The 24,840-nt window shown below is 39.6% G+C and overlaps 1 protein-coding gene across 5 annotated transcripts in view; it reads left to right on the forward strand.

Annotated features, from left to right (window-relative positions):
- IGF1 (insulin like growth factor 1) overlaps nt 1-24,840 on the forward strand; it is a 78,873-nt gene that overhangs the window by 32,438 nt on the left and 21,595 nt on the right. For all 5 annotated transcript variants that reach the window (XM_025926623.2, XM_086712512.1, XM_025926621.2 and 2 more), the window contains exon 3: nt 23,771-23,952. In XM_025926623.2, coding sequence (XP_025782408.1) covers nt 23,771-23,952 — 182 coding nt within the window. The remainder of the gene's footprint in view (nt 1-23,770; nt 23,953-24,840) is intronic.

Genomic DNA, 24,840 nt, shown 5'->3' on the forward strand with positions numbered 1-24,840 from the left:
TATATCCCATTGTCTAGAATTTAAGTAAATGGTCACAGTTTCAAGGGAGGCTGGGGAATATACTCAGTTGAAAATGAATGTTTCCAGTACCGTGGAAAGAGGGAGAGTGGGTATTGGGCAATGAGAAGGAATTCCTGCCAAAAGGACCACCCACAGAGCTCCTTAAGTCATATCACTTAGGTGCTCACCTATGCACTACAAAATCAAAGTTTGATCTTGTGCCGGCCAGATCCAGATGCCAATTCTGGCAGCATCACTTAATCAGCTGTGTGACCTCTGAACCTTTTCCCATGCTATTAAACATGGGAATAATGCCTCCCACTTAGGTTCCTATAGGATGATGTGAGATAACTGGTGTGCATAGCACAGTGCGTGGTACACCGTAGACATTTATTATTGCTCACATTTATTATTGTTATCATCATTCTCTCCACATATAAGAACATATAAGACTCTGCATTCTCTGTTCCAGGCTTTAGACCAAGTTGGGTGTGAAAACATTAACAAAGCTCCCAGTGGTGGTATTTCTTGAACAATTTCACACCCTATCCATTAGCCAGATGTGTTAGAGCAATGAATGGCTGCTCAAGAGAATGCTTTTATCCTTAGTTGTCCTTTCCTTTCTGTCTTTGTTGCATGGTGTCAAACAAGACAAAAGCAATTAATAAAGTTCTCGCACTGGAAGAGATGACAATTAGAATCAGCAGAGATCAGAAAGGAGCTTAAAATGATGAAGGGAGTAGTGGGATTTTTAGAATACAAAGAGTATTCATTTTGACTTCACTGTTTATCAGGTCAAGCAAACTATTGTGGAAAGTCAGTCTGGAAAAGAGTAAGGAATACATACCTCTTTGGCACTGTCCACTCTGCTATATCAAGTAAATGGGTTAAGAGGCATATGGAGCTTTATTTTCCTCTTAGAAGATGCTCCAAGATGCACTAAGCTCCTCCTATTGTTTTCTATCAAGGCAGGAACTTGCCCTTCAAATTGAAAAGTATTGTAATAGAACTATTTGGTGCTTGGGCAGACAGGAGTTTCAATCATGGCTTGGCCACTTAATAGGTGGGTGATCTTGAGATATTAATAGACTTTTCTAAGGATTAGTATTTTCAACTGTAAGATAAGGATAATAATGGTGTCCATCTCATAGGATTGTTGTAAGAATTAAATGAGATAGTGTATGTATAAATCAGATGCCCCCAGGTTTTCTGGTATGCTAGGGTCACACTTTTATCCACTATCTACATAAAATGGCTTAGAACCCCTTTCCACATTTCACGGGAAGTCCATGCACTTCTCCAAAGCTCTGAATATTTGGGGCACCATGCTTCTCCTTAGTTCATTACACAGTTTTCTTCTCCACTATTTTCCACTCCTATTGTCACTCTTGAAACTGTCATACTGTGTCACCTGCTGCTTCTTCCATAGTTCATCTAAAAGATGAATCAAGGATAGGAAAACATGGAGACAGGAAAGTCGTGAGTGCCTGAAATTTTGTGGGAGCCCTGAGAGCTATGATCAAAAAGACTTGAGGGGTATCTGGGTGGATCAGTTAGTTAAGCATCCAACTCTTGGTTTCAACTCAGGTTATGATCCCACTGTTTGAGTTTGAGCCCTTCATCAGGCTCCATGCTGTGGGTGTGGAGCCTGCTTGGCATTCTCTCTCTCCCTCTCTCCCTGCCCTTCCACAGCCCCCCTCTCTCTCAACAAATAAATAAACTTGAAGAAGAAGAAGAAGAAGAAGAAGAAGAAGAAGAAGAAGAAGAGGAAAGAATGAAGGAGGAAGAAGAGAAGGATGAGGAGGTGGAGGGGGAAGAAGAAGAAGAAAGAAACTTGATGCAATACATTGCTTGCCTGGATAAAGGGGGAAAGGAATAACAAGTAAACAAAGGTGACTGTAAAATTTTGAGTCTAGATAAGCAAGAGGATGATGGTGCAGACCTGGACAAGTCCAGAGGAATATTTGAACTTGGTCAATGACATAGATGCTGACTTTGGTTTTAGAGATACTGATTCATAGCCATAGTCAAGACAATTCCCATGGCTCATTATTGGTGCTGGTTCAAAGCTCAGAGAGATGGCAGCCCAAAGAAACAGGTTTGGAAGTTTGCTTTTAAACATGGTAGCCAAAGTGTGATCACTGTCACTCCAATATTTAAATATTAAGTTATTTTTTTAAATAAAAAGGAAGAGGGGCACCTGGGTGGCTCAGTCGGTTGGGCGTCTGACTTTGGCTCTGGTCATTATGTCACAGTTCATGGGTTTGAGCCCTGCGTTGGGCTCTGTGCTGACAGCTCAGAGCCTGGAGCCTGTTTCAGATTCTGTGTCTCCCTCTCTCTCTGCCCCTCCCCTGTTCATGCTCTGTCTCTGTCTCAAGAATAAATAAACATTAAAAAAAATTAAAATAAAAAGGAAGAAATAGAATTGCCATTTTGGAGTCTCACAAGAACTGAGCATCATCTCCCCAAAAAACCATTTCTTCAGACCAGAAACTGAGATTTTATTCATTGTTATTTTTTAAGTAAAATTTAAAATTACAGCATCATAACATTGCAGTTGGAATAGGCCTTAAAATGTTCCTGGTCCAAATTCCTCACTTACATATGGGGAAATTGACCTTCTAGAGAGTCCAGGAGAGTTATCCTTGTCCACTCATGCTGAATAGTGATGCCAGGTATCCATAACCCACTAGTAGAATTTCTGTTCTTCTTTGCTCATTTTTTCAGCTACAGTTCAGTTACCAAAGCTTTGCTTTTAAACATTTTACCTGATTAAAAATGTTCTTTCCAATTAAAGTACATACACAGGCAGTGAGGAGACATGGTAAAATAAGGAGCCAGAGGGTGTGGATGTTAGTCCCATGCAGAAAGAATTGGCTACGTGACCTGAAGGGAGTCATTTAATCTTTCAAGATCTCAGTGTTCTGGAGCACCTGGGTGGTTCAGTCGGTTGGTTGAGTGTCCTACTTTGGCTCAGGTCATGATCTCACAGCTCATGAGTTCGAGCCCCATGTCAGGCTCTGTGCTGACAGCTCAGAGCCTGAAGCCTGCTTCAGATTCTTTGCCTCCCTCTCTCTCTGCCCCAACCCACTCGCATTCTGTCTCTGTCTCTCTCAAAAATAAATAAACATTTTTAAACAATTAAAAAAAGAAAATATCTCAGTGTCCTCACTTGAGCAGCAAAGAGATTGGTCTGAATTAGCTCTGAAATGCCTTGCAACTCTGATGTTCCTGGGTTCTTGGAGGTATCAGCTGTCTCCAACTGGATCCACATTTTCTAATCCCACACAAGATGGAGAGTAGGCCCATTCCAGTATTTGGGGAGGCCCATCAGGACAAGAACTGGCCTTTCTCTGTGGGGGCTGGAGAGGGGAAGCAGCTGAAGCAACACTATCAGTTTCCTTCCCATTCAGAAGAGAACAGTCGAGCTCCTCCCAGGGGAAGCCATTTGGATTTTGACAGTGCAGGGTCTGTCTTATGACGGGAATGGAGGACTACTGTCAAATGAGGGTGCTTAGCGGCTGTGATTCTGAACACAAAATCAAAGATGGAAGGAAATCCAAGAGGTCCTTGGGTCCAGTCCCCTGTCTCTATCTAAGCCTTCCAAGGCAGATGGTTGTCATCCTACATTTAAAGATCTCGAGGGCAGCTTCCCACAGCGCCCCGGATCAACATGTTTCCCCCTCACAATCAAGAAATTCTTCCTGATATTTAAGTGGAAACACTTTCAGTATAGCACTAGTTTGTTTACCCTTGTCTAGTCCTCAGTGGAGATGAGGAAGAATATTGTGTGTAATAATAACCCTTCTTACACCTGGGAGTGGTAATTAAGTCATCTATTAGCCCTTTTGGGGGGGGGGTAAATATTAACTCCATTTTCCACCCAGTTAATCTTTTTTTGTTTTTACTCCTAGCTGGATTCTTTCCAGCTTCTCCAAATGAGTCTTAAAATAGGAGGATGAAATCTGAGTTCCCACTCTAATTAAAACCTCAGCAATGCCAAGTTTTGTAGAAGGATTACTCTCTAGGCTTTCATTTCATAATTCTCAACATACGCCTGCCTCATATTACAATTTTGTTGTAGTACTTTCCTGCTGACTTGGGGCCCACAGCTATTTTGCTATAGTACTTGTCTCTGCCAGTTGGAGCCCATTTTTGTCCATTTAAACATCTTCCTGCTTTTAATGACCTCCCCCATTCTATATTGTTAAAGGTCACTTTAAATTATTTTTTTCTAGTTTATTTTATTTATTTTGAGAGAAAGAGGGAGCAAGGGAGGGACAGAAAGAGGGGGAAAAAAGAGAATGTCAACCAAGCTGCATGCTGTCAGCACAGAGCCCAATGTGGGGCTAGGTCTCATGAACTGTGAGATCATGACCTGAGCCGAAATGAAGAGTCAGACACTTATCCAACTGAGCCACCCAGGTGCCCCAGGTCACTTTAAATTCTAACCTTACCTTCTAATATTTGAAGATCTTTTCCTGATTTAGTGCAATCTGAAAAAACATTCTAGTCTATTATTTCATTGAGGAAGGAGTCTCAATTTTCTTCCAATACCCATAAGCATGGTTTGAGCATGAAAAACAATGTAGTAACCCCTTTCCAGTCATGTATTCAACAAACATCTTTTCAAGCACTCATGGTAAGCACTGTGCATACATTGATGGATAAATCATAATTTCTTCATCCATTCAGCAACATGTACATACAATGCACAAAAAATGGATTTATAAAGTACCTCTCTTTGCAGGCCTGTGGTGGGTATAGGGCATATAGAAGTGAACAGGACATAAAAGGCTCTTCCCTTTATGGATCTCACATTCTAAGAAAAATGGAGGAGGGAGACAAAACACTCATCAACCAATAAATAAACACTACTTTGTCAAATCTTGATAAATGTTCTGAAAGAAAACAATGGGACAATAGACATCAGAGTGGTGGCTATCTTAGGAGAGACCTCCCCAGGCAGGGAGGGGGACTCTGAAGACCTTACAGTCTCACAGGGTTCTGCTCTTCTGAACCCATTCCCTCTAGCAATCCAACCTTGTTCATGGTCTCTTCTCCCAGACCCGGAACTAACTTTTGCTGGGATGTTAATGGCTGATAATGTACTTTCCCTAGTTAATTATTTATAGTTCCAAAGGACTCTTTCATGTTCTTTAATCAAAAGAATAGATAAAAGAAAAGAATTTCAGGATATAGGTGTCTTAGTTCCACAAGAAGTTAATAGACATACCTGGAAAACAAGGGTCCAGTGGTCCCTTAAGTATGGAGAGAATGGACTTCAATAGCATCACATAGATTTCTTCACTGTAGAGTTTCTCACAATCTTGAATAGGTTGATGAACGTTAGGACTCTCCCAAATGGATGTTTACAGCTGTTCCCTAAGCTCTTTGCATGGACTCTGTGAAAGAATATTCTTTGATAAATGCCAGGCTGAGGAGATGTCCTGGATCCTTTGCTGTCTTTTGATGTAGGGTTTGGCATTTGGGATACGATTCCAAATCATAAGCACCCAGTGTGCAGGTCAACCTTGGATGTTTCTGAAAGATTTGGTAACAAGATGAGCTTCTCCATGAGCCTGGGACTGTGCTTCTCTTGTTTCCTTAGATAATGAAGCCTTTTGAGAGTCTTTTGAGTGTCTTGAATAGCCTTTTTCCAGGAAAATCCACAAATATACATTATTACACATGATGCAGAGGGGTCACAGGCCTCCTACAAAAATGTGTGCACGGACTAGATTTCTAAGGACGTGTTCAGTGTTAAAATTCTAAGTTTCCGCTCTCAAATCACACTGACCTCTTGGTTCATAATTTTGGTTAGCCTGTGAGTTTTTTGAGACTGGGTGTTCTACCACCTCCCAAACTCCTTCAGCTTTGGCGGAGTGCTCAGTACACAAGGATGCCAATAAGTTTCCCTATGCCTTTAGTCACCTCCTCAGAGGGTCCTATGGTGGCTGCTGCCTGAGAAACATCCAGGGAGGGTGAGGAGACCCCCCAACAAAGAAGTACCAGCCAACCCTGGGGATACCTGGTTGGCTTCCAAATTAGTGAATGAGATCATTTTCCCTCTGATCTTTTCCAGAAATAGATCTGTGAAGAAAGCATGCACTGAAATGACCTAGCGAGGCAATGAGAAGGAAGTGACTAGAAAGGGAATTATTAAAAACCCAACTTCTTCTTTAAAAGGGAAATGGAAACAGGGACCTGGAGGAGGGTTATAACTGCCAAGCCAGCAGTGGCTCCTGCTTTCCTCTCCATGCTCCCAATATGGATTTCCTGCCTGCAGGGTACCGTTTGATTTAGAGCTATGAGAGCCTCACACACACTCTCATGAGAAGGGCTTGGAAAAGAAATAGAGCAGCATTTGCCCTCTTCCTGCCACTTCTGTATGAAGGTAGTTAGATTAATTAACCCTGTTTCCTCAGCAGGATTGATCCTGACACTTGCTTGAGAAATCTGATGATTATGTGTAGCCTGACTGACAAATAACAAATTAAGATTTTTCTTTTTTTGCAAAACTGAATGTCCTCTGGTTTATATAACCACCTTGGTTCTATAGGCAATCATCAGTGGCGTATTTCCCTTTCACTCTCCTTTGCCATGAGTTTTGAATGAACCATGAAAGGATGTTTTGATGATGTGGTCCTGAAGGTGTGCCAAAAACCCACCCCATCTTTTTGGTTTCTCTGCATTACCCTGGGAGGTTATAAAGGGTGAAGGCATAGAAAGAGTAGATTTGGGTCCTTGGGAAGTCTGTCTTCTGAAGTAAGTTTTACAATTGAGCAGATTGGCTTGAATACCCACCTGACAATTTTGAAAGCCTAAAAATAAATTGAACCTGGTACTTAGAAAAGGTGGCTTTCAATATCAGAGGACGTCCCTGTGTTTCTAGCTTTCCATGTGGTCGGGGAATTTGTTAAGGCTCTAATTTCCTTCCCTGCGACCTGGCTTGTCTTCAGGTGCTAGCTGGAAGTCAGAATGACACAGACTGTGCAAATAAAAAATGCAGGGAAGGGGAAAAGGTCAACATGTGTTTTTTGTTTCAGTTTAGTTTCTTACTTTTGAGGGTTATGTTTTTTTTTTTCCTTTTTGCAATAAAACTGGTCCTGCTACCAGACTTACATATGGATACCTTTATTAGGCAATTATCAAAAGAGATATCAAGCATTTCAGGAGTTTTTAAAGCGTAAGAGGTCTTTCCCAGAACTCCTGTCCTCATTGGCCCTTTCCTGCTTGCTAGTGTTCTACTAAATCATATATTATATATACCCATTGGAAGTCTGCATCATATATAGGCATTGGCATGGGCATCACATGAGAACTTATTGGAAATACACATTCTCAGGCACTGCCTCAGACCTACTGAAAGAAACTCTGAGGATGGGGCTTAGTGATGTTGTTTTAACCAACCCTCTGGGAGATACTGTTATGTTGGTCATGTTTTGCACACTGACTGCTTCAGGAACCCCCACAGATTTATAAATCTGAAATTCATCCTTGCATGGAGGTTAGTGGAGACAAATTGTTGCTGGAGAAGTTTTACCATTGGAAATCAAAGGAAATTTCAGATTCATAAATCACTTAAACTTTCAGTTTTCTCATCCAGAAAATGGGGACAATTCCATCTGCCACATAGGGTTGTTGAAGTGGCTGAAGGACAGAATGTGTGTGAATGTGATTTGTAAACTGCTAAGCACTCTATGCAGTTACCCCTAGAGTTAGCTATACAAATCAATAATGCTGAACCAATATTATGAACTGCAGGCTCATGGGAAGCAGGGGTGGGGAGAAGGGCACAGGCAGGGACTGTGTCTCTTCTGTCCTTATCAGTACTCTAAACCCTGAGCTCAAGCACATAATGGCCATTAATTGACTTTTTGCTGAATAATTATAACTAACATTTGGTAAATGTTTCCTCACGCACTCATCAAATACCCTTTGAGGTGGGTACATTCTGCATCCCCCTTTTTGGATGAGAACTGGGATGTTAAGTAACTTACCCATGCCCACAGTTAGAAATGGTGGAGCCAGCATCTGAATTTAGGCAAACTGGCTCTGGTGCTCTGACTTCACTGCACAGCCTCACAATTAATCCATGAGTAGTAATGCTAAGGGTACTCTGTGCCACTCACTGTTCCAAGCTTTCCTGGTGCCTTCAGTCATCACAATCTGATAGAGGTACATACCATTATCATCCCCCTTATTAATATAACTTATTCTTATACATGATTTCAAGGAGTAGAAAGTTACGTGAATAAAGACACTTACTGCTATATTTGTTAAAATAAACAGAGACACAGAGAATAGCCCTGATGTTGGATTTCTTCTTACCAAGGTAAAAATATCTTCATATTACATCTCTGCGTGTACTGTTTGTCCATCTGACTTGCCAGTTCACTAATGAATAAACATTTATGAAGTCCCTGATTAGTGCCCAGTGCTGTGCTTCTAGACACAGAGATATGAAACACAGTTTCTGCTCTTAAGATGCTTCAAATCAAGTTTCAAAAATGGGCCAGTCCTCATAAAACAGAAAATAAAGGCCAATAGATAGTTAAGTGCCAGTTATGATGCATAAATAATCATTTTATACCTTCAGAGAGGTTAGAGGGAATGAAGTCTTCAGACAAGAAATTTAACAAGGGCCTGAAAGAAACTCCTCTTTTGGGTTGGATGGGGAGGCCAATGGTCAGGGATATTACTCCCTAAAAGTAGATTGGGCAAGAGTCTGGCATTCCACAGAGACCTTGCACTCAGAAGGAGAACAGGAGGAGAGACTTTTGTCTTTACAATACAAATCTCTCCACTCCATACAGTGGGGTGTGGTGCTGTCTCCCCACCCGAGAGAAGAAACCTCATAGATACTTGGTGGTTTTGAAGATTGAGAACCAGTGTGTCTTGTCATCAATTTCATTTTCCCTGGTTTTACTTCTACTTAACAAACCTTTGGATGCCAAGCCCAAGTCTTGGTTACACCCCATGTTTCCTTACTAGTAACTGAAAACAGAAATGGTTCTTTTATTCTAATTCATGGGATGCAGGTAAGATTCCTGTTTGTGCTCCACCTTGGCTGGTGTCTTTACTAATCCTCAGACAATAGCTGGATATAATTCTCTGTTTTGATCCTTTGGTCTTCCCTTCTGGTCTTTATGCAAAGTTGTGGGCTTTCATGAAAATTGGATTGTCTGACAATATCTTCTGACTCAGTAATTCCATTCCTGAGGATTTATTCTTATAAATTATCTCAAGGAGTAGGAAGTTATGTGCATGAAAACATTGCTACATTAGTTGAAATAATGATAAAACTGGATATAGCCTAAATGTCTAGTAACAGGAAAATGGTTAAAGAAATAAATGATGAAAAATCTACTCAATAAAAAATTCTTCTGCTTTAACATTATAATTCTGAAGATCATGTAACAATATGGAAAATGCTTGCAATATAATGTTAAGTGAAGAAAACACGATACTGCATTAAATTTAGGCTGTGACTGTAGCTATGTCAAAATGATGTGTGCATCTGGGTGAGACCTAGAAAAAATTTTTTTTGAAAGCTAGAAAAAAATTTTTAAATGAAGATAATATTATTTGTTGAGATACCAAGATTATGGGTAAAATTTCTTTATTTCAATTTCTGCTAAAGTTGTTATAACTTTGGCAATTCAAGAGAATTGGAAACAGGATAGTCTGGCTGCTGCCCCTTCCTCAACTGGAAAGAATCACAGTGTACTGGGTGAGATGTGAGTATCCCATACCCAGCTGTGCCCCAAACTACAGGATTACACAGACTTCTCTCTCAAGGGCAAAAGCCATGGATGGCATTCCTTCTGATACTCCTGGAATACCAAGTATAAAACTGTCTACTGCATGTGCTCAAGCCTTGGGGTTGGCTGACATAGACAGCCTTACCCATATCCTTCATAGATGTTAGCATTACATGCCTTTAAGAATCTAGCCATATGATTTGGGTCAAGTTACTTAACCTTGTTAAACCTCCATTTCCTCAGATGTAAAGTGGGTATAGTAATAATGTCTATTCCATGTAGTAGTTGCTCTAGGACATAAATGGGAAAAAGACATAAAAAGTAATATTTACTATAGTAGTTTAATAGAAAGTACTCAACAAAGGGAAGCTATGGGTAATGTTTTATTGCAAAAGTCCCCCATTGTTCTAAATGTCAAAGAAATAAGTTTAAATATAAAATGAACAAAAGAATTAAATGCTGCCTTTCAATCTCAAGAGAAACTTGGGTTTAATGGAAAAGTTTCCAACCTCATTTGGTTATATCTTTGGGTCTTATTATAGCTCCTTCTCTCTTACTAGCTCATGATTATTTCTAGGTTTGAGTCTTGTCAAGTGTTCTTGCTGTGTGAGGAGGTTGTCTGCACTACAGTGTTTAAATCATTGTGCAGGGAGTTTACCCAAGCATCAAACAAAGTAGCATGGTCTGCATAGGAACTCTGACATTTGAAGAAATGCATAATTTTAGGCCAGATAGAAGGCTAGAAGAAAGAGACACTGCTGGTGATACCACAGATGACTAACCCAGATGAAGGAGGTGAGAAGTCTGGGAAGCCAAGAGCCACAGCCAAGGACAAGAGAGGAATTTGGTTTGAAAGGAGAGTGTTAAGACATCAACAGCCTGGAAAGAGAAGTCCAGGGTAATTTGTGGCTTGTTGAGTACCAGGAAAAAAGATGTGGCAAAAGAAGGCACAGATGTTGTGAAGAATGCAAGGAATTTATGACGATTCATAGTCTGACTGCAGGAAATGCCTGCCAAGGGCAGGTCTCAGTGGACCGTGGGAGCACTGGTTCAGGGAGAAGATATGTGAAGATCAGGACTTCACAAGTGACCTTTACCAGAGTATCATCTTGAACCCAAAGCAAAGGAGGAGAAGAGGTAGAAGACAAGAAGTTGTTTGAGAATAAAAATAAATGTTAGCAAGTCTTTAGAAGTAATTAAAATGTTTCTAAACCAACAGCCCACCTTTACCTATCACTCTTTTCTTTAAAAGTCATCAACAGTGACTTGCACTCACAGTTCTCTTATCACAAACCCTACTACTCAGTCAAAAAGCTTTGCTTCTCTCCTCTCATCCCAAGTATACAAAAGTTGTTATAAAACCTTGAGGATCATTTCTTCTCATCATCCTAAAGGTTTATACATGCAGTTTTTATACAAATATGCATCTAATCGACATGGTGGGGATTATAGAGACCATACCTATCAAGTGGTCAAAGGATTTGATATTCTCCTTTCCCACAGATGTGGGGGGCTTGGTGTAGTGTTGCAAGGAAGAAGGTACTTGCTGGAATGCTGGGAAGGGAGAATGGAGGCTACCCTGCTAAAAGACTATGCATCAGAAGAGATCTTTTAGCCTCTGAACTTGGGCCCTCACTTCCTGCTTGAGTTAGGACAGAGCTAATTATGCCAAATTATTAGCATAAGCAATGCCTCCATGCAACCTTCCCAGACCCAGATCTGAGCCAAAGAGAGCAGACAGAAAGCAAGTGTTGTGGGAAATAAAATGTCCCACAAGCAGTTTTCCTGGCCCAGAGTTCCTGCACAAAGGAGCCTCCCCAGCTATATTAGCCCTCATGTCCCTTGTTCCTAATGAGGCTAACTAATTCCCCAACCATGGACAAAGGTTTTGTGATAAACTGAAAAATGACTTCCGGGGCAACTGTCTTTAGTTCTCAGAAAGTAAATTCATGGAAGTGAGTGACTGGCCAGAAGGCCAAGAGGCCATTGCTTCAGAGTGGGGTCCCAGAGCAGAGCGATGTAGTTATTCACAGCATGTTTGACTATGTGAGAAAAAAATAAAAATAAAAGAGTTTGGTTTCTCTTTGGTGATTTCTCAATATCACAAGATGAAAGTACTTTTCTCTGCTGAATTTAGTAAAATAAATAAGAGAAACAGAGAATTTTCTTCATTGATAATATTTGTTAAATAGCATTAATAAGTTTTGAAGAGGTAGGCATGGTAACAGTCTTAGATGAAATACAATTAAGGAAAGTTTTTATCTTGGAGATAAGCTACAACTTAACCACACCTCTCTCTCTCTTCTTATTCATAATTTACTTCTTCAACTCAGGAAAAAAAAAAAATACTTGGGGGAAGGAGGTTGGGATGAGTGGGTGGCTAAAAGCTAACAGTTTAGTGATTGCCAGATTACTAAGAAGCCTCTTTAGTTGACCTCAAGTTTGCTATCATGTCCAAAGATATATGAAATTATAAAATACAATAATTTGAGGAAAGCACTTAAAGTCTCTTGGTCATGTTTAAGCAATCAATTAAGAGAAAAGAGAGAGAATATATAGCAGTTTAATAGAAATTTAATAGAAAAAAAAAAGAAACAAAGGACGGTCTCATGAGTCCAGATTTTAGCCGAAAGTTCCTGAAATAATATAATCACTCTAAATAAATTATTCAGCCTCAGTCTGCATACCTGCTTGGTATTTTGATAAATACTATGACTTTCTTGAGAACTCCTTGTACAGATTTTTAAACTTTAATAACCTTAACATTAGTTTATTTTACTACAAAAGGGAGTGATGTTTGAAAAGACATGTTACAATGGTCATCTTGTAATTTTGCTCTGGGCAGATCTTGGGTACCAAAAGTAGAGATGATGACCTGTCTGGAAGTCTGTTCACTTTATCAGAGTGAGATAACATGTAGTTGTAGCTAGGATTTTTCAGGGAAACTATGTATCTGTCCCCCTGGAAGGAACTGAATATCATGTAGGATTCATATACTATTCATAGACACCAAGGAAACCAGTGAAATAAAAATCAGCCACAGCAAGGGTTACAATGTTTAGCACTTTAGTCAACAACATTAGCAACCTTCCTAGTGCTTGTCACTTACTCATCTTTTGAAGATGCAGCTTCGTGAAGGGTAATGAACAAAGGTGGTACCCAGGATTTCACGCTAATCCTCATTTCCTTTTTTTTTTTTTTTAAATTTTTTTTTCAACGTTTATTTATTTTTGGGACAGAGAGAGACAGAGCATGAACGGGGGAGGGGCAGAGAGAGAGAGGGAGACACAGAATCGGAAACAGGCTCCAGGCTCTGAGCCATCAGCCCAGAGCCTGACGCGGGGCTCGAACTCACGGACCGCGAGATCGTGACCTGGCTGAAGTCGGACGCTTAACCGACTGCGCCACCTAGGCGCCCCAATCCTCATTTCCAAGTGCCCACATAAGTGAAGGCCATGGCTCACTTATTCCTCAAAGCCTTCAGGACCCTGATTTTCAGAATATAGTTTGGTTCTTTCTACTGTTTCAATAGCTCCAATAAATGACTCTCTTTCTTATCCTGTTTCTAATTCACACCTGTATCTTCCTTGAACCGGCTTCTGCAATCCCCATAGATGGTCTTGTCCCCTCCTCTTACTCAAACCCACCTCCACGTTGGACATTCCCTATTTGCCTCCATCAAATTCAACACTGATCCCTGCTTTTCTTAAATTCGGCCTATAAATCTTATTTTCATCTAAAATTAAACCTGATAAAGAGGAAACTCCTTGTTCTCTCATCAAACTTCTCTTCATTATATATTTTCCTATTATTAGGGAGAAGCACTGATATGCCATATACACATTATTGATTAAAAAGGGGATAGCATAACCATCCAGATAATCCTGAGTCATACTGTTAGAAGGAGCGCTTGATACTATAAGTACTTTGTTTTGTCGATGTGAGAAAACTAAATCTCAGAGAGTTCGGGTGACTTGTGAGTTTGCACAAAGGATCTGAGGCAAAAATCCAATGTTGTTTTCAGTATACCACACTGCCTTCTTTTTATTCCCTCTCTGCATATGGCATGGTTCTAGGTGCTACAGAAACACTTCCCAGGACCTTTCAGTTCAGGAACAACACTGTTCACAACACCGGCATGAAAGGGACATCACACACAACCCAACTGGCACTGAAGTGAGCTCCGTGTAGTTATTTATATCATGTAACGCCCTAACCACCTTTTCTCTCCCTCCTCTTCTCTGTGTTCAGTCTGTCGCTGACTCTGGCTGTTTCTTCTCTGCAGTGATGCCAAGGGCTGTCTCTGCTGCTGTGGAGGCTGCCTTCCAACAGCTCACTCCCTGATGCAGGCCCAGTGCCTCTCCTTACGGGGCCTCCACCTCCCAACACTCTCCTTCAGACACGCCAGACTGCCCTGGCAGCTGTCACCCCCTTCACCTGCCATCCTGACCGTGTCACACCCACCCCTGGGAAAATCTCCAGATGCACCCTGAGCAAAACACAGAGGCCTGAGTGAGGAGACTGACAGGGAACAGGGCCCCTGAGAACGCAAGGCAGGTGCCAAGTTGCAAAGAAAAGAGAAATGATAGACTTTAGAGTGAAACTAAAAATAAAGAGAATGTGTTTTAATACCCTTTTGGCTGATTCATCTTTCTGTGGCACCCGAGAGAGAGGCGTTACCCTCTATTCACCAGTGCCTTATGTTTTGCCTACAAGGCCTCTCTTCTCACATCTGAAAGAGTAAACGAACAATAACAATGCAAGTGTAGGAGATAATGTTGGTAGCATGGCTGCAATCTCCAGGTTGGAGCCAGACTCATCTTACAATTTCCGTCATAGCCTTTCTCAAAAAAAAAAAAAAGAGATAACTGAAGTCCATATATGCAATTCCTCCATGTCCCTCCGTATTCTTTCTCTTGTCTGTTTTCATCTCATTCAGGCATGGGTCCAAGATGGAGTAGTGATTAAGTGGGCCTGGTGACACTGTATACTTGCTGACTGCTTATTCCCAAAGTGTGGTTGGCAGGACAGGGAGCCCCACTTTCAGTCATTCCAGGGAGAGAACTAAACACTAATTCCCGTGAAGTCTGCATAGCATCAACTTTTGTGCTAAAATTCATCAGTGGTAAAAACGTCAGTGGCTGTCAATAGCAGGGGAGAAAAAATAGAGGAAGAAGAGAAAAGAAAGAGATGAGGCATGAAGCAAAGTAAAAAGAGAAAGATACATAGGCTGGTTGAAAGTGATTGGGAAACCACTTCTGATCATCTATTTTGCCCATACCCATCTCATGCCTTGCAACACTGTTTTTGAAATAAGCAGATGGACGTGGATGTTAACAGTGAAAAACTGTTGGGGAGAAATATAAGGTAACAAAAGGTCAAGATAAAGCCCATATGACTTTGCTTTGTTTGACTTGATATGAGGATCCATTCTGAGGGTGTCTACTCCAGATTAAAATTATTTAGAACAGGCTATACAGCATGTAGTTTGAATATCTTTTAAAAAGAACAGTGATTCATTTATTTTAATGGAGAACAGTCCTCCTTTATCTAGAAAGGATCTTTTTCAACCAAACTTTGGAAAAGATGCATTTTTAAGAGGAAGAGAGGAAGAGGATACCTGCCCAGCTAGCTATGTTATCCAACTCAACTCCACTCCATAATAATAATTACTATTATAGCTAACATTTATTTTAGGCTTTACTGTGTACCAGACATTGTGTAAAATACTTTACGTACATTATTGCTTGATCTTCCCATCAGTCCTGGGACTGATGTGTACTCTTTTACATATGTCCATTTCATACAACCTTTGAGTCTTAGAAGATTTTGGTGCCTTGCCCAAGGTAAACAGTAGAATAAGTGGCAGAATCCAGGTCTGTCTGACTCCAAAACCTGTGCTTTTAGCCAGTGCACATATTGTCTCCTTCATTGGTATGACTGATGTCACTGGCAGATAATACTCTAATCCCATAATCTGTTCTAAATAATTGAAACTACATAACTAGAAAATGGTAGCTAACGTATATAGCAGGCCCAACTGAAGTAATTCAAACATAAAAATGACCTCTTGGCATTTGATTATCTTTTACCTTAGACGTTGATAAACCAAACCATTCCCTTAGGACAACATTTCTGTCCAGCAAAGCATTTCTCTTGCCAAAGTATAATTTTGTTGGCTACATCTATCTCCTCCAAGCCCTGGAATCAGACCTAAGCTAGTAAATTGTGCTGTCCTGGCAAGATGCTCATCCTCTAGGGCATTGTATCAGACTAAAGCAATACATCATGTTGCTTCCCACTCTGTTGGACCATTTATCCAAAGTCCTAAAATGTTTCTTCTCTGAGTCTCTAGTTTTCTTGTCCCTGGGCCTTGTGCTTTAGCATCCTGATCTTAGAGATGGAGGCGAATTAAATCGCATTATTTTTACACCTGTCCTTGAGTTGAGGCTTCCAAAAGAAAGGAGGGTTTAAAGAAAGGGGAAGCCCCATAGATCTCTGTTTCATTCCTTTCAGACCCACAGACACACATTCACTTGATTGGGTAATGAGAATACTTTGATCTTTTGGGGTTGTGGGGATTTAGTACCTGAGAAAGAGGTGCTGAGTGGTGGGGGTAGAGGTGGGTCAAATAGGGCCAAGATTCCTAGAAAAGATGACCTCGTCCAACTGAGAAGTATTGGGACCAGCAAACACTGGCAATTAAAAATTAACATAAACCAGAGTGAAATCAATACCAAAATGTGATAGGTTTTCCAGAAAAGTTCATGACATGTAGTTCATAGACAAGAGGACATTTTCTCAGCGTTCACTTTTACAGATGCCAAAGGTCAATCCTACTTGGAAAGATCCTTCTGCAGGGAAGCAGAAATGTATAGAGTCCACTAGCAACATATAAGGCAAGCAATAGGTATATATTTTAGAAAAAATTCTTCAAAAACAATCTTAATTTTAAAGTGTTTTATAGTAGCTTTGATATGATGGTAAGTCACTTGACTCCCTGATACACGTGTATGTATATACCATGTTATTCTAAGTGCATAATGATGTGCCTGGCCTACAGTCGTGAAAGCTTCTTTCCATATCTTTACTAAGCACAATGGGACACATATCTCAATAACTGTTTTCATTCAAGTGTGATTTCTACAGAATTTGTTTAAAAGGTAAAATAATGACTCATCAAAAGGCCTTGAGTTAAATGCAAATCCTATGAATTCACCCATCAGTGTATTACATGTTGGGTTTGAATAAACAGTCTTATTACAATTTTCCTTACATTAGGAATTCACAAAAGGAGTCCAGTTTTCCATATAAACCCATAAAATGTGTAGGAAAGATTGAGAAGTGATTCTCACTTTTCCACAAATGAAAATAGCAATTAAAATGCTAAAATAGAGACAACTTTAAGATTACTTATATTTTACTCAACTTTCCTACAGTATACCATGCAAAATTATGTCAACTGAATGATTTTTTTTTATGAGACAAGATGGCCCATGGGGAAATGTTGCCTTAAGAAACTAACCATTCTGAGTTACTCTAAATTGTCAACATGCCTGGAGGTTTTGGATAAATAGCTGGTGTAAGAAACCTAATTTTTTGGCTTCTGTAGTTTCTCAGTATAGTATTTAATTTTGTGATCAATCTTCAGTTAATCAAAGTTAAATGGAAAGTAGTTTATTATTACTTAATAACCCCATCTGTGTTTTCTATCAAACACATAATCATGAATTTTCTAGGAATAGCCAGCTTGAATTGTCTTACTTATTTTTTTCTGCTTTCAAAATATGATTGACTTTAGAACCTACTCCTATTAGCAATTTCTAAAGAATAGTTTTATTCCTCAGAACCCAAAAAGTAGCAAGGTGTTTTTTCAGAACTGGATATTTCTTTATTTGCAAAATGTTTGCATTTTTCATTATTTAAATACTGATTCTTGGGGCTCTTGGGTGGCTCAGTCAGTTAAGTGTCTGACTCTTGATTTCAGCTCAGGTCATAATCTCATGGTTTGTGGGATTGAGCCCTGTGTTAGGCTCTGCACCGAGTATGGAACCTGCTTGGGATTCTCTCTCTCTCCTTCACTCTCTCTCTGTCTCTTTCAAAATAAGTAAATAAACATTTAAAAATAATTAAGAAAAAATAAATACATATTCTTCAAATTAGTGTCTCCTCTTGCCACTGATAGGGTTGAAATAATTAAAGTAAAGCTTTCTCAAGAAGAGAGGAAGTTTCAAAGGAAATTAAAATTGGGTACAGCATCCCAACTGTATTCTGAGAAGCCTATAAGAAACACAAGCATATATAGCAACAGTAAAGGTAGTACCATTTTTACTAGTAATGAACAATTAGAACTCTTTGTTCTAGAAGTGATGACCCCAGTTAAATCTCAGAATTACACCTTCTCCTTCAGAGATGGAGGGAAGCAAGTTGCTTGCATCCATGACAAAATGTGAGACTCAGCTAATTGGTGTGGTTTTGATGATGCCACAATTCTGCCCAAAACCCTTGTAACTAGCAAGTTTGCCCTGAAGATTATTGAATTACTCCACTGACCATGCATTATTTAAAGGGAAGTGCTATTATTATAGAAGCCAGCTGCTTAACCATTGGAATTCTGTCTGTTGGCCAACTTTCAAGATACAGCAGTGCACTGTGACTATGCATTATGTCTACACATAGAGCAGTCAAAGCCTAGCTAACCTAGATTCTAGACAAGCTGGTGGCCAGCTTGTCTGCTAAGCAATATTTGATGTGCATGCTTTGGAGAAAAACTACTGATAAAATAAATATATAAAATTTCAATGTCAAGATTCTGTCAGCAAGAAAACTTCTGTGAAATTTTATACATGCGTTGTCTCTTGATGCTAATGGTTGAGTGAGTAGATGGTCATTTCTTAATGAAGTGACCAGTACCACAGAACTCTGGGACTATACTAGTTGTAGAAAGGTCTATCCCTTTTCTATTCTATTTGTTTTGTGGCAGTTTCAAGGGAGAAAAATATTTTAAGACTCTTGGGGAACTCAAGTGATAAATAGAAAAAATATTTTTGCTTTCTAAGTTAAAAAATATTTGAACCTCTTTTTTGAAGATAATGTAAGTAGCTTCCAACTATATTGAATATTTGGCCTAGAAGGGTTTTCTCCTACATTTCTTTACTTGTTAGAGAATCTTTGAAATAGGACCATGGCAGTCATATGTTGTGTACAATACAGGAGTATGCTCCTAGGATCTCTGGCAAGTGTTCAGACGGCCTTTACTTAACTGTTTCTAGAAATGGGAAGGTCATTACTTTTAAAAGAAGTTTGTCCCATTTTTAATACTTTTGAACACAAATTGCTGGTTTTTTTCTTATACTAAGGCAATATTGTTTCCTGTTCACCTACCAATTCTGACTCTGCCCACTGCAGTAGAATTACATAGTTACTAATGAGGAGCTTTTATTTTTTTAAAGTTTATTTATTTTGAGAGAGACAGAGCATGAGCTTGAAGGGGCAGAGAGAAAGAGAGAGAATCCCAAACAGGCTCTGCAGGGTCAGCACAGAGCCTGAGCTAGAGCACAAACTCATGAAACCATGAGATCATGGCCTCAGCCAAAATCAAGAGTGGGATGCTTAACCAACTGAGCCACCCAAGCACCCTACTAATGAGTTTTTAAAGGTAAAGATAGAACAATTCATTCCATCTCATTTAAAAATTAATCATAATAACAATAGCTGTAATTTAGATGTCATTTAAAAATCCCTATTTTTTCTCAAAATTTATACTGGAGCAAATTATTTTACTGCCTTCTTAGTAAACCACATAGTTTCAGACTTCTAGTTTTGACCATACCAACAAATATCATTATTTTTTGTTTTGTTTGTTTTTTAGAGAAAGAGCACAAATGGGGGCAAGGGGCAGAGGGGGAGAGAGAGAGAGAATCTTAAGCAGGCTGCATGCTCAGCGTGGAACCCAACACGGGACTTGGGATCCAAGCCCAAGACCCTGGGATCATGACATGAGCCAAAGTCAAGAGTTGGACACCCAACCGACTGAGCCACCCAGGCACCCTTTTACTTTGGTGTTAGAAAAAAAGCAATATGAGTATACTTGTAGTGGGAATGCAAAATGGTACAGCCACTATGGAAAACTGTATGGAGGTTTCTTAAAAAATTAAAAATTTAATTTTCATATAATCCAGCAATTCCACTTCTGGGTATTTATCTGAAAAGAATGAAACGCTAATTTGAAAAGATTTATGCCCCTCTATGTTCACTGCAACATTATTTACAATGGGCAAGATATGGAAGCAACCTAAGTGTCCATCAATAGAGGAATGAATACACAAGATGTAGTATATAGTATATACAATGGAATATGACTCAACCATAAAAAAACAGTGGAATTTTGCCCTTTGTAACAACACGAATGGACCTAGAAGTATCACACTAAGTGAAATAAGTTAGATTGAGAAAGACAGATAACATACGATTTCACTTATATGTGGAATCTAAAAAAACAAATGAACAAACAAATCAAAATAGAAACTGACTCACAGATACAGAAAACAATCTGGTAGTTGCCAGAGGGGAGAGGGTGAGGGATGGGCAACATAGGGAAGGGGATTAAAAGGTACAAACTTCCAGTTATAAAATAAATGAGAAACGGGGATGCAATGTGCAACAGAGGTAATAGTTAATAATATTGTAAAACTTTGTATGGTGACAGATGATAGCTAGATTTATCATGATGATCATTTCATAATGTATAATGTTGAATCACTATGTTGTACACCTGGAACTAATATAATAGTGTATGTCAATGATACTTCAATTAAAAAAGAAAAAGAAGTAATATGAGGTATTTGAAAGATAAAGGACAAAACTTTGACCCTCAACTATGGCCTCTCAATTAGTGAGAAATGTGTTTTTTTTGTTACATATCTTGATATAGAACCAGAAATCAAGCCTATAGCATACTTCAAAGGATGAATTAAATTTCAAAAGGTCATAACTAAACACTTATTATATTCATATATTCCAAATGAAGTACAATTAGTCCATTGTAATATTATGAATAGTCAAAGAAAATCATCTCTCTAGAATTATGGTAGCTAAAGACAACCAGTAGTTACATTTATGATAAAAATCCAAGTTTTTATACCACCATTTCAACAACATTAAAAAAAAAAGCCAAACAAATATGGACATAAGGTCAATTTTCTTTATGGAGCATTACAGAAAAGTCCTAAATTTCTGTTCCTAAATTCATTGACCTAGAAGCACAGCTATTTTATAGAACTGAGCCATGTCAAACTCTGAGATCAGCTAAGAGAGGTGACAAAGCACATGCCCAGTATGTGTTATTATTTTTGCTATGTTGATGATTACTTTCTATTTCATAAGGGGAAATAGACCTGTGGTGAGTTTCATGGCTATTGAGAATCTCCAAGAAGGGAGTATGCAATACATACAGTGTTTTCTGCCTTCCCAAGATTAAGGTTGGTGTCTTCCTCTAGAAGGAACATTATATTAGAAATGCATGAAATGGAAATGCTAAAGAGGTCCAGGCATTGCAAAGCCTATCCCTCTCCATATTCAACCCACAAGGATGAATTTTGAAATCAGTTGTTTCTGAATTAGCCAAGTTTGAAGGTTTTTGGAATCACCTTTACCACCCTACCTCCAAGCATCAGATTACTATTCTATACTACACAACAAACAAATCCCAATTATGTCTCATTAAGAAATGTATACTTTTGACAAAGAGCAATCATTACCCGTGATGGACAACAGGGATACCTCAAGGTAGGCTGAGTCACTTTCTCCTTCACCCTAAGAGAAAAACCAAAGTGTATCAGCTACTCTCAACTGGCTGACCCCTTCAATCTCTTGAAATAACCACTTAGCAAGAAGTATGTAGAAGTCCTTTGTGGATTACAAAGAACCATGTAAGCTCATTTGTGTCTTTCCTCTAATTTATAGTCCCAGGAAAAGATTATAAAAACCAAAAACAAAAAACAAAAAATATTGTTTACATTGCCCAAGGGACTGGTCAAGTCTCAGCTTGCCAGGGCCCGGCTGGCAAGAAGAACAAGTCTTCTGCACTGGTAGATCCTCCAATGGCAAGTGAAAGCACTGCTGAGGCCTCATGTGGGGCCAGCTGACTGGTCCCTCCCAAACCTCTCAACCATGAGGCACCCACAGGGTTTGCCCCTAAGCAAGAAAGCAGACCCCACCCAAAGAGACCACAAATGAACCCTCACTGAGTTACTACCCCCTAGCTGCCCTAAGTATGACAATAAACCTGTCTTACAGGGAGGAAGCATCCCCAGGCTCCTGTGCCAAACATCAGGAAAACATTTGGGTTTGTAGAGGATGCCATGAATGGTTGGCCCTTCAAGCAGCAAGGCAGCCAGACTAGTTTGGTAGCAGGCCATTACCATGGGTCTGATCTTCCCTAACGAGGGAGTTCAAAATATACATGAGGATTTTGACTTTCAAAACTCCATTCTGAAGAATGGTGTCATTATGATACAAACCTAAGACTTTTTATTTAAAATATAACATTATCTTCTCTGTCAGGAATAAAGATCAAATAAATGCCAGATTGATGAGTTGGATTCTTCTGGATCAGTGGTTCACAAATTTTCTTCCATGAAGCCTGGATATCAGTGCAGAAGACCCAGGCCCCCTACCTCCCTTGGGAGGAGAGAAAGCCAAGATCCTGTCCCCCTGCCTTTGCCCAAGCCAGAGCAGTTTCACTTTTGTCTGTTTTATCTATTGGTATATAAGCAATATTTGATTTAACAGAAGTTCTACTGTGACAAACAGTTTACAAAGAATTCAGGTACATTTTAAGTTCCTGTAAGCTTGTTTTGCCCTCTCTTTTAGTTGTAGAGCCAGGAAAAGTGTGTCCAAATCAAAACAAAACAAAATAAAACTAAACCAAAACCTACTTGCCAAGTAAAGAGGTCTAATTGATTTGTAAATATCAAAAGAAATTTGATTCATCATATGCCCTCTGGGCAATTAGAATCACATGAAAGATGGCCACTTAGTTCATTCTGTCTCAGTGTAGTAGTTATTCTATAAGAAAACAGAATTGATTGCTCTGGTCTCTCTAGGGTGAAAGGAGAGGAAGCCCTGTAACACTAATATTGCTACCAATTCCAAGTTCCAAGGCTTCTGGATGCAGTTAATACAAAAGCTGTTTCTTCAGAGACCATATAAGATCCTGGAAAAGGATACTCATAGAAGGTGAACCAATATTTATTTAGGACCTGCTATATGTCAGGGGGTGTTCTAAGCACCTTTAGTGCATTTTTTCACGTAATCCTTAAAGAACCTTATAAGGAATATATTAAACCTACTTTACAAATGGGTAAACTAGGCCTCAGGAGGCTTAAGTGTCTTGTCCATAGCTACTCAACAGATCTCCTGGGCTGTCTGAGGAACTTGAACTTTGCAGGGAATAGATCTGAGTTTGAGCCCTGGCTCCATCCCTTACTGCATGAATGACCTTAAGCAACATCAGTAAAATGAGGAGCCCTTTGAAACTCAATTTGATGTTACAATGGAAGCAGTTAAGCAAAAGAGTAAACACTTGAGCCATCCTGTGCATAAAAACTATGCAAATTTGCTAAAAAGATGAAGAAAACTTGAAACATGATCTTCCTTTAATTAATATTCCTAGCAGCCTCCAAACTAAGGGAATATATAAGGAAAGACTGGGTTTGGGCATAGATAAGATCCTTGACTACAGGCTTCTGAGAACTTGAGAATTAACAAAAATAAACTGCATGGTGCATGAGTTAGTGCTAAGGAGTGTAATGCAGAGTCTAGAGACACACTGTGATCCAGAAGAATCTGTGGGATCAGGAATTGTTGGGGAAGCTTCAGGAAGAGGTTGAGGTGTGTAGGTTGACCAGGTGTGGGGAGAGGAGAGGCTCCAGGGGCTGGGTGGAACTGTGAAGATAGCTGATTCCCCTCTAAAGCCAGGCCCCTCTGTTTGATTTGTACAGACAAGCCCACGGGGTATGGCTCCAGCAGTCGGAGGGCACCCCAGACAGGCATCGTGGATGAGTGCTGCTTCCGGAGCTGTGATCTGAGGCGGCTAGAGATGTACTGTGCACCCCTCAAGCCTGCCAAGTCTGCCCGCTCAGTCCGTGCTCAGCGCCACACTGACATGCCCAAGGCTCAGAAGGTAAGGCAGCTGGTGGGGAGGGATCCAACATCCTCAAGAGACTGAGGTATCTTATGCCTGTGGGTAGACCAAACAGAAACTATGTCCCATAGTCTCCTGGCTTCCATGTCAAAAAACCACCATTCTCACCTCAGATGTCCATCCCTTTGGTCACTCCACATTGCAAAGTCTCCTTTTCGCTGCTCTGGACAGTCTGATACTGGAAGACAATGGAGAACAGTCACTAAATGTGAGCTTTGGTATCAGATAAAACTGAAGTCCTAGCTTCACCAGTCACCAGCTGAGAGCCCGTGGCCAAATAACATAACCTATCCAAGCGTTAGTTTCATCGGTAAAACTGATACAATACCTACTGCATCAGGTCGTTTTAAGAATTAATAAATACACATGCAATTCTTTTCACGTTCTGCACAAAGTAACTGTTGGACAAGTGTTAGCGTCTGTCATAGTTAAAATTAATAACAAAGCACATAACTTTTCAAGTCCTGGTATTCTGCAAAGGTGCAAAGAAAAAAAATGTGCTAAAATGGGAAGTATTTGAAACTCACATTCAATGGCAAACCTGATTAAAGAAAAATATATTAAAAACAGAAATTTCTGTTTGGTTCTCAGAACACCTAGAAATTTCTAATGATCAAAATCTGTAGATGTCTTTTTCTATGAACTAGACTTCAAACAAACCTCAGAGGTACTATTTATGCCATCCAAAGCAACATAAATCATCTAATACACATTAGCCACTTGATAAATTTTGTTGAATGGGTGAAGAAATGAGTAGAAGTGATTAAATTCTAGTAACTAAGTAGAAAGAATGAGAACTAAAGAGCAGGTGGTAGGTGAAGGAGAAAAAAATAAAGTGAGGATGGGTGAGTAAGGAAAGAAAAGCTC

The sequence above is a fragment of the Puma concolor genome, chromosome B4 (assembly GCF_028749965.1).
Source record: "Puma concolor isolate L17-30 chromosome B4, mPumCon1.1.hap2, whole genome shotgun sequence".
In the NCBI taxonomy this organism is placed as follows: domain Eukaryota; kingdom Metazoa; phylum Chordata; class Mammalia; order Carnivora; family Felidae; genus Puma; species Puma concolor.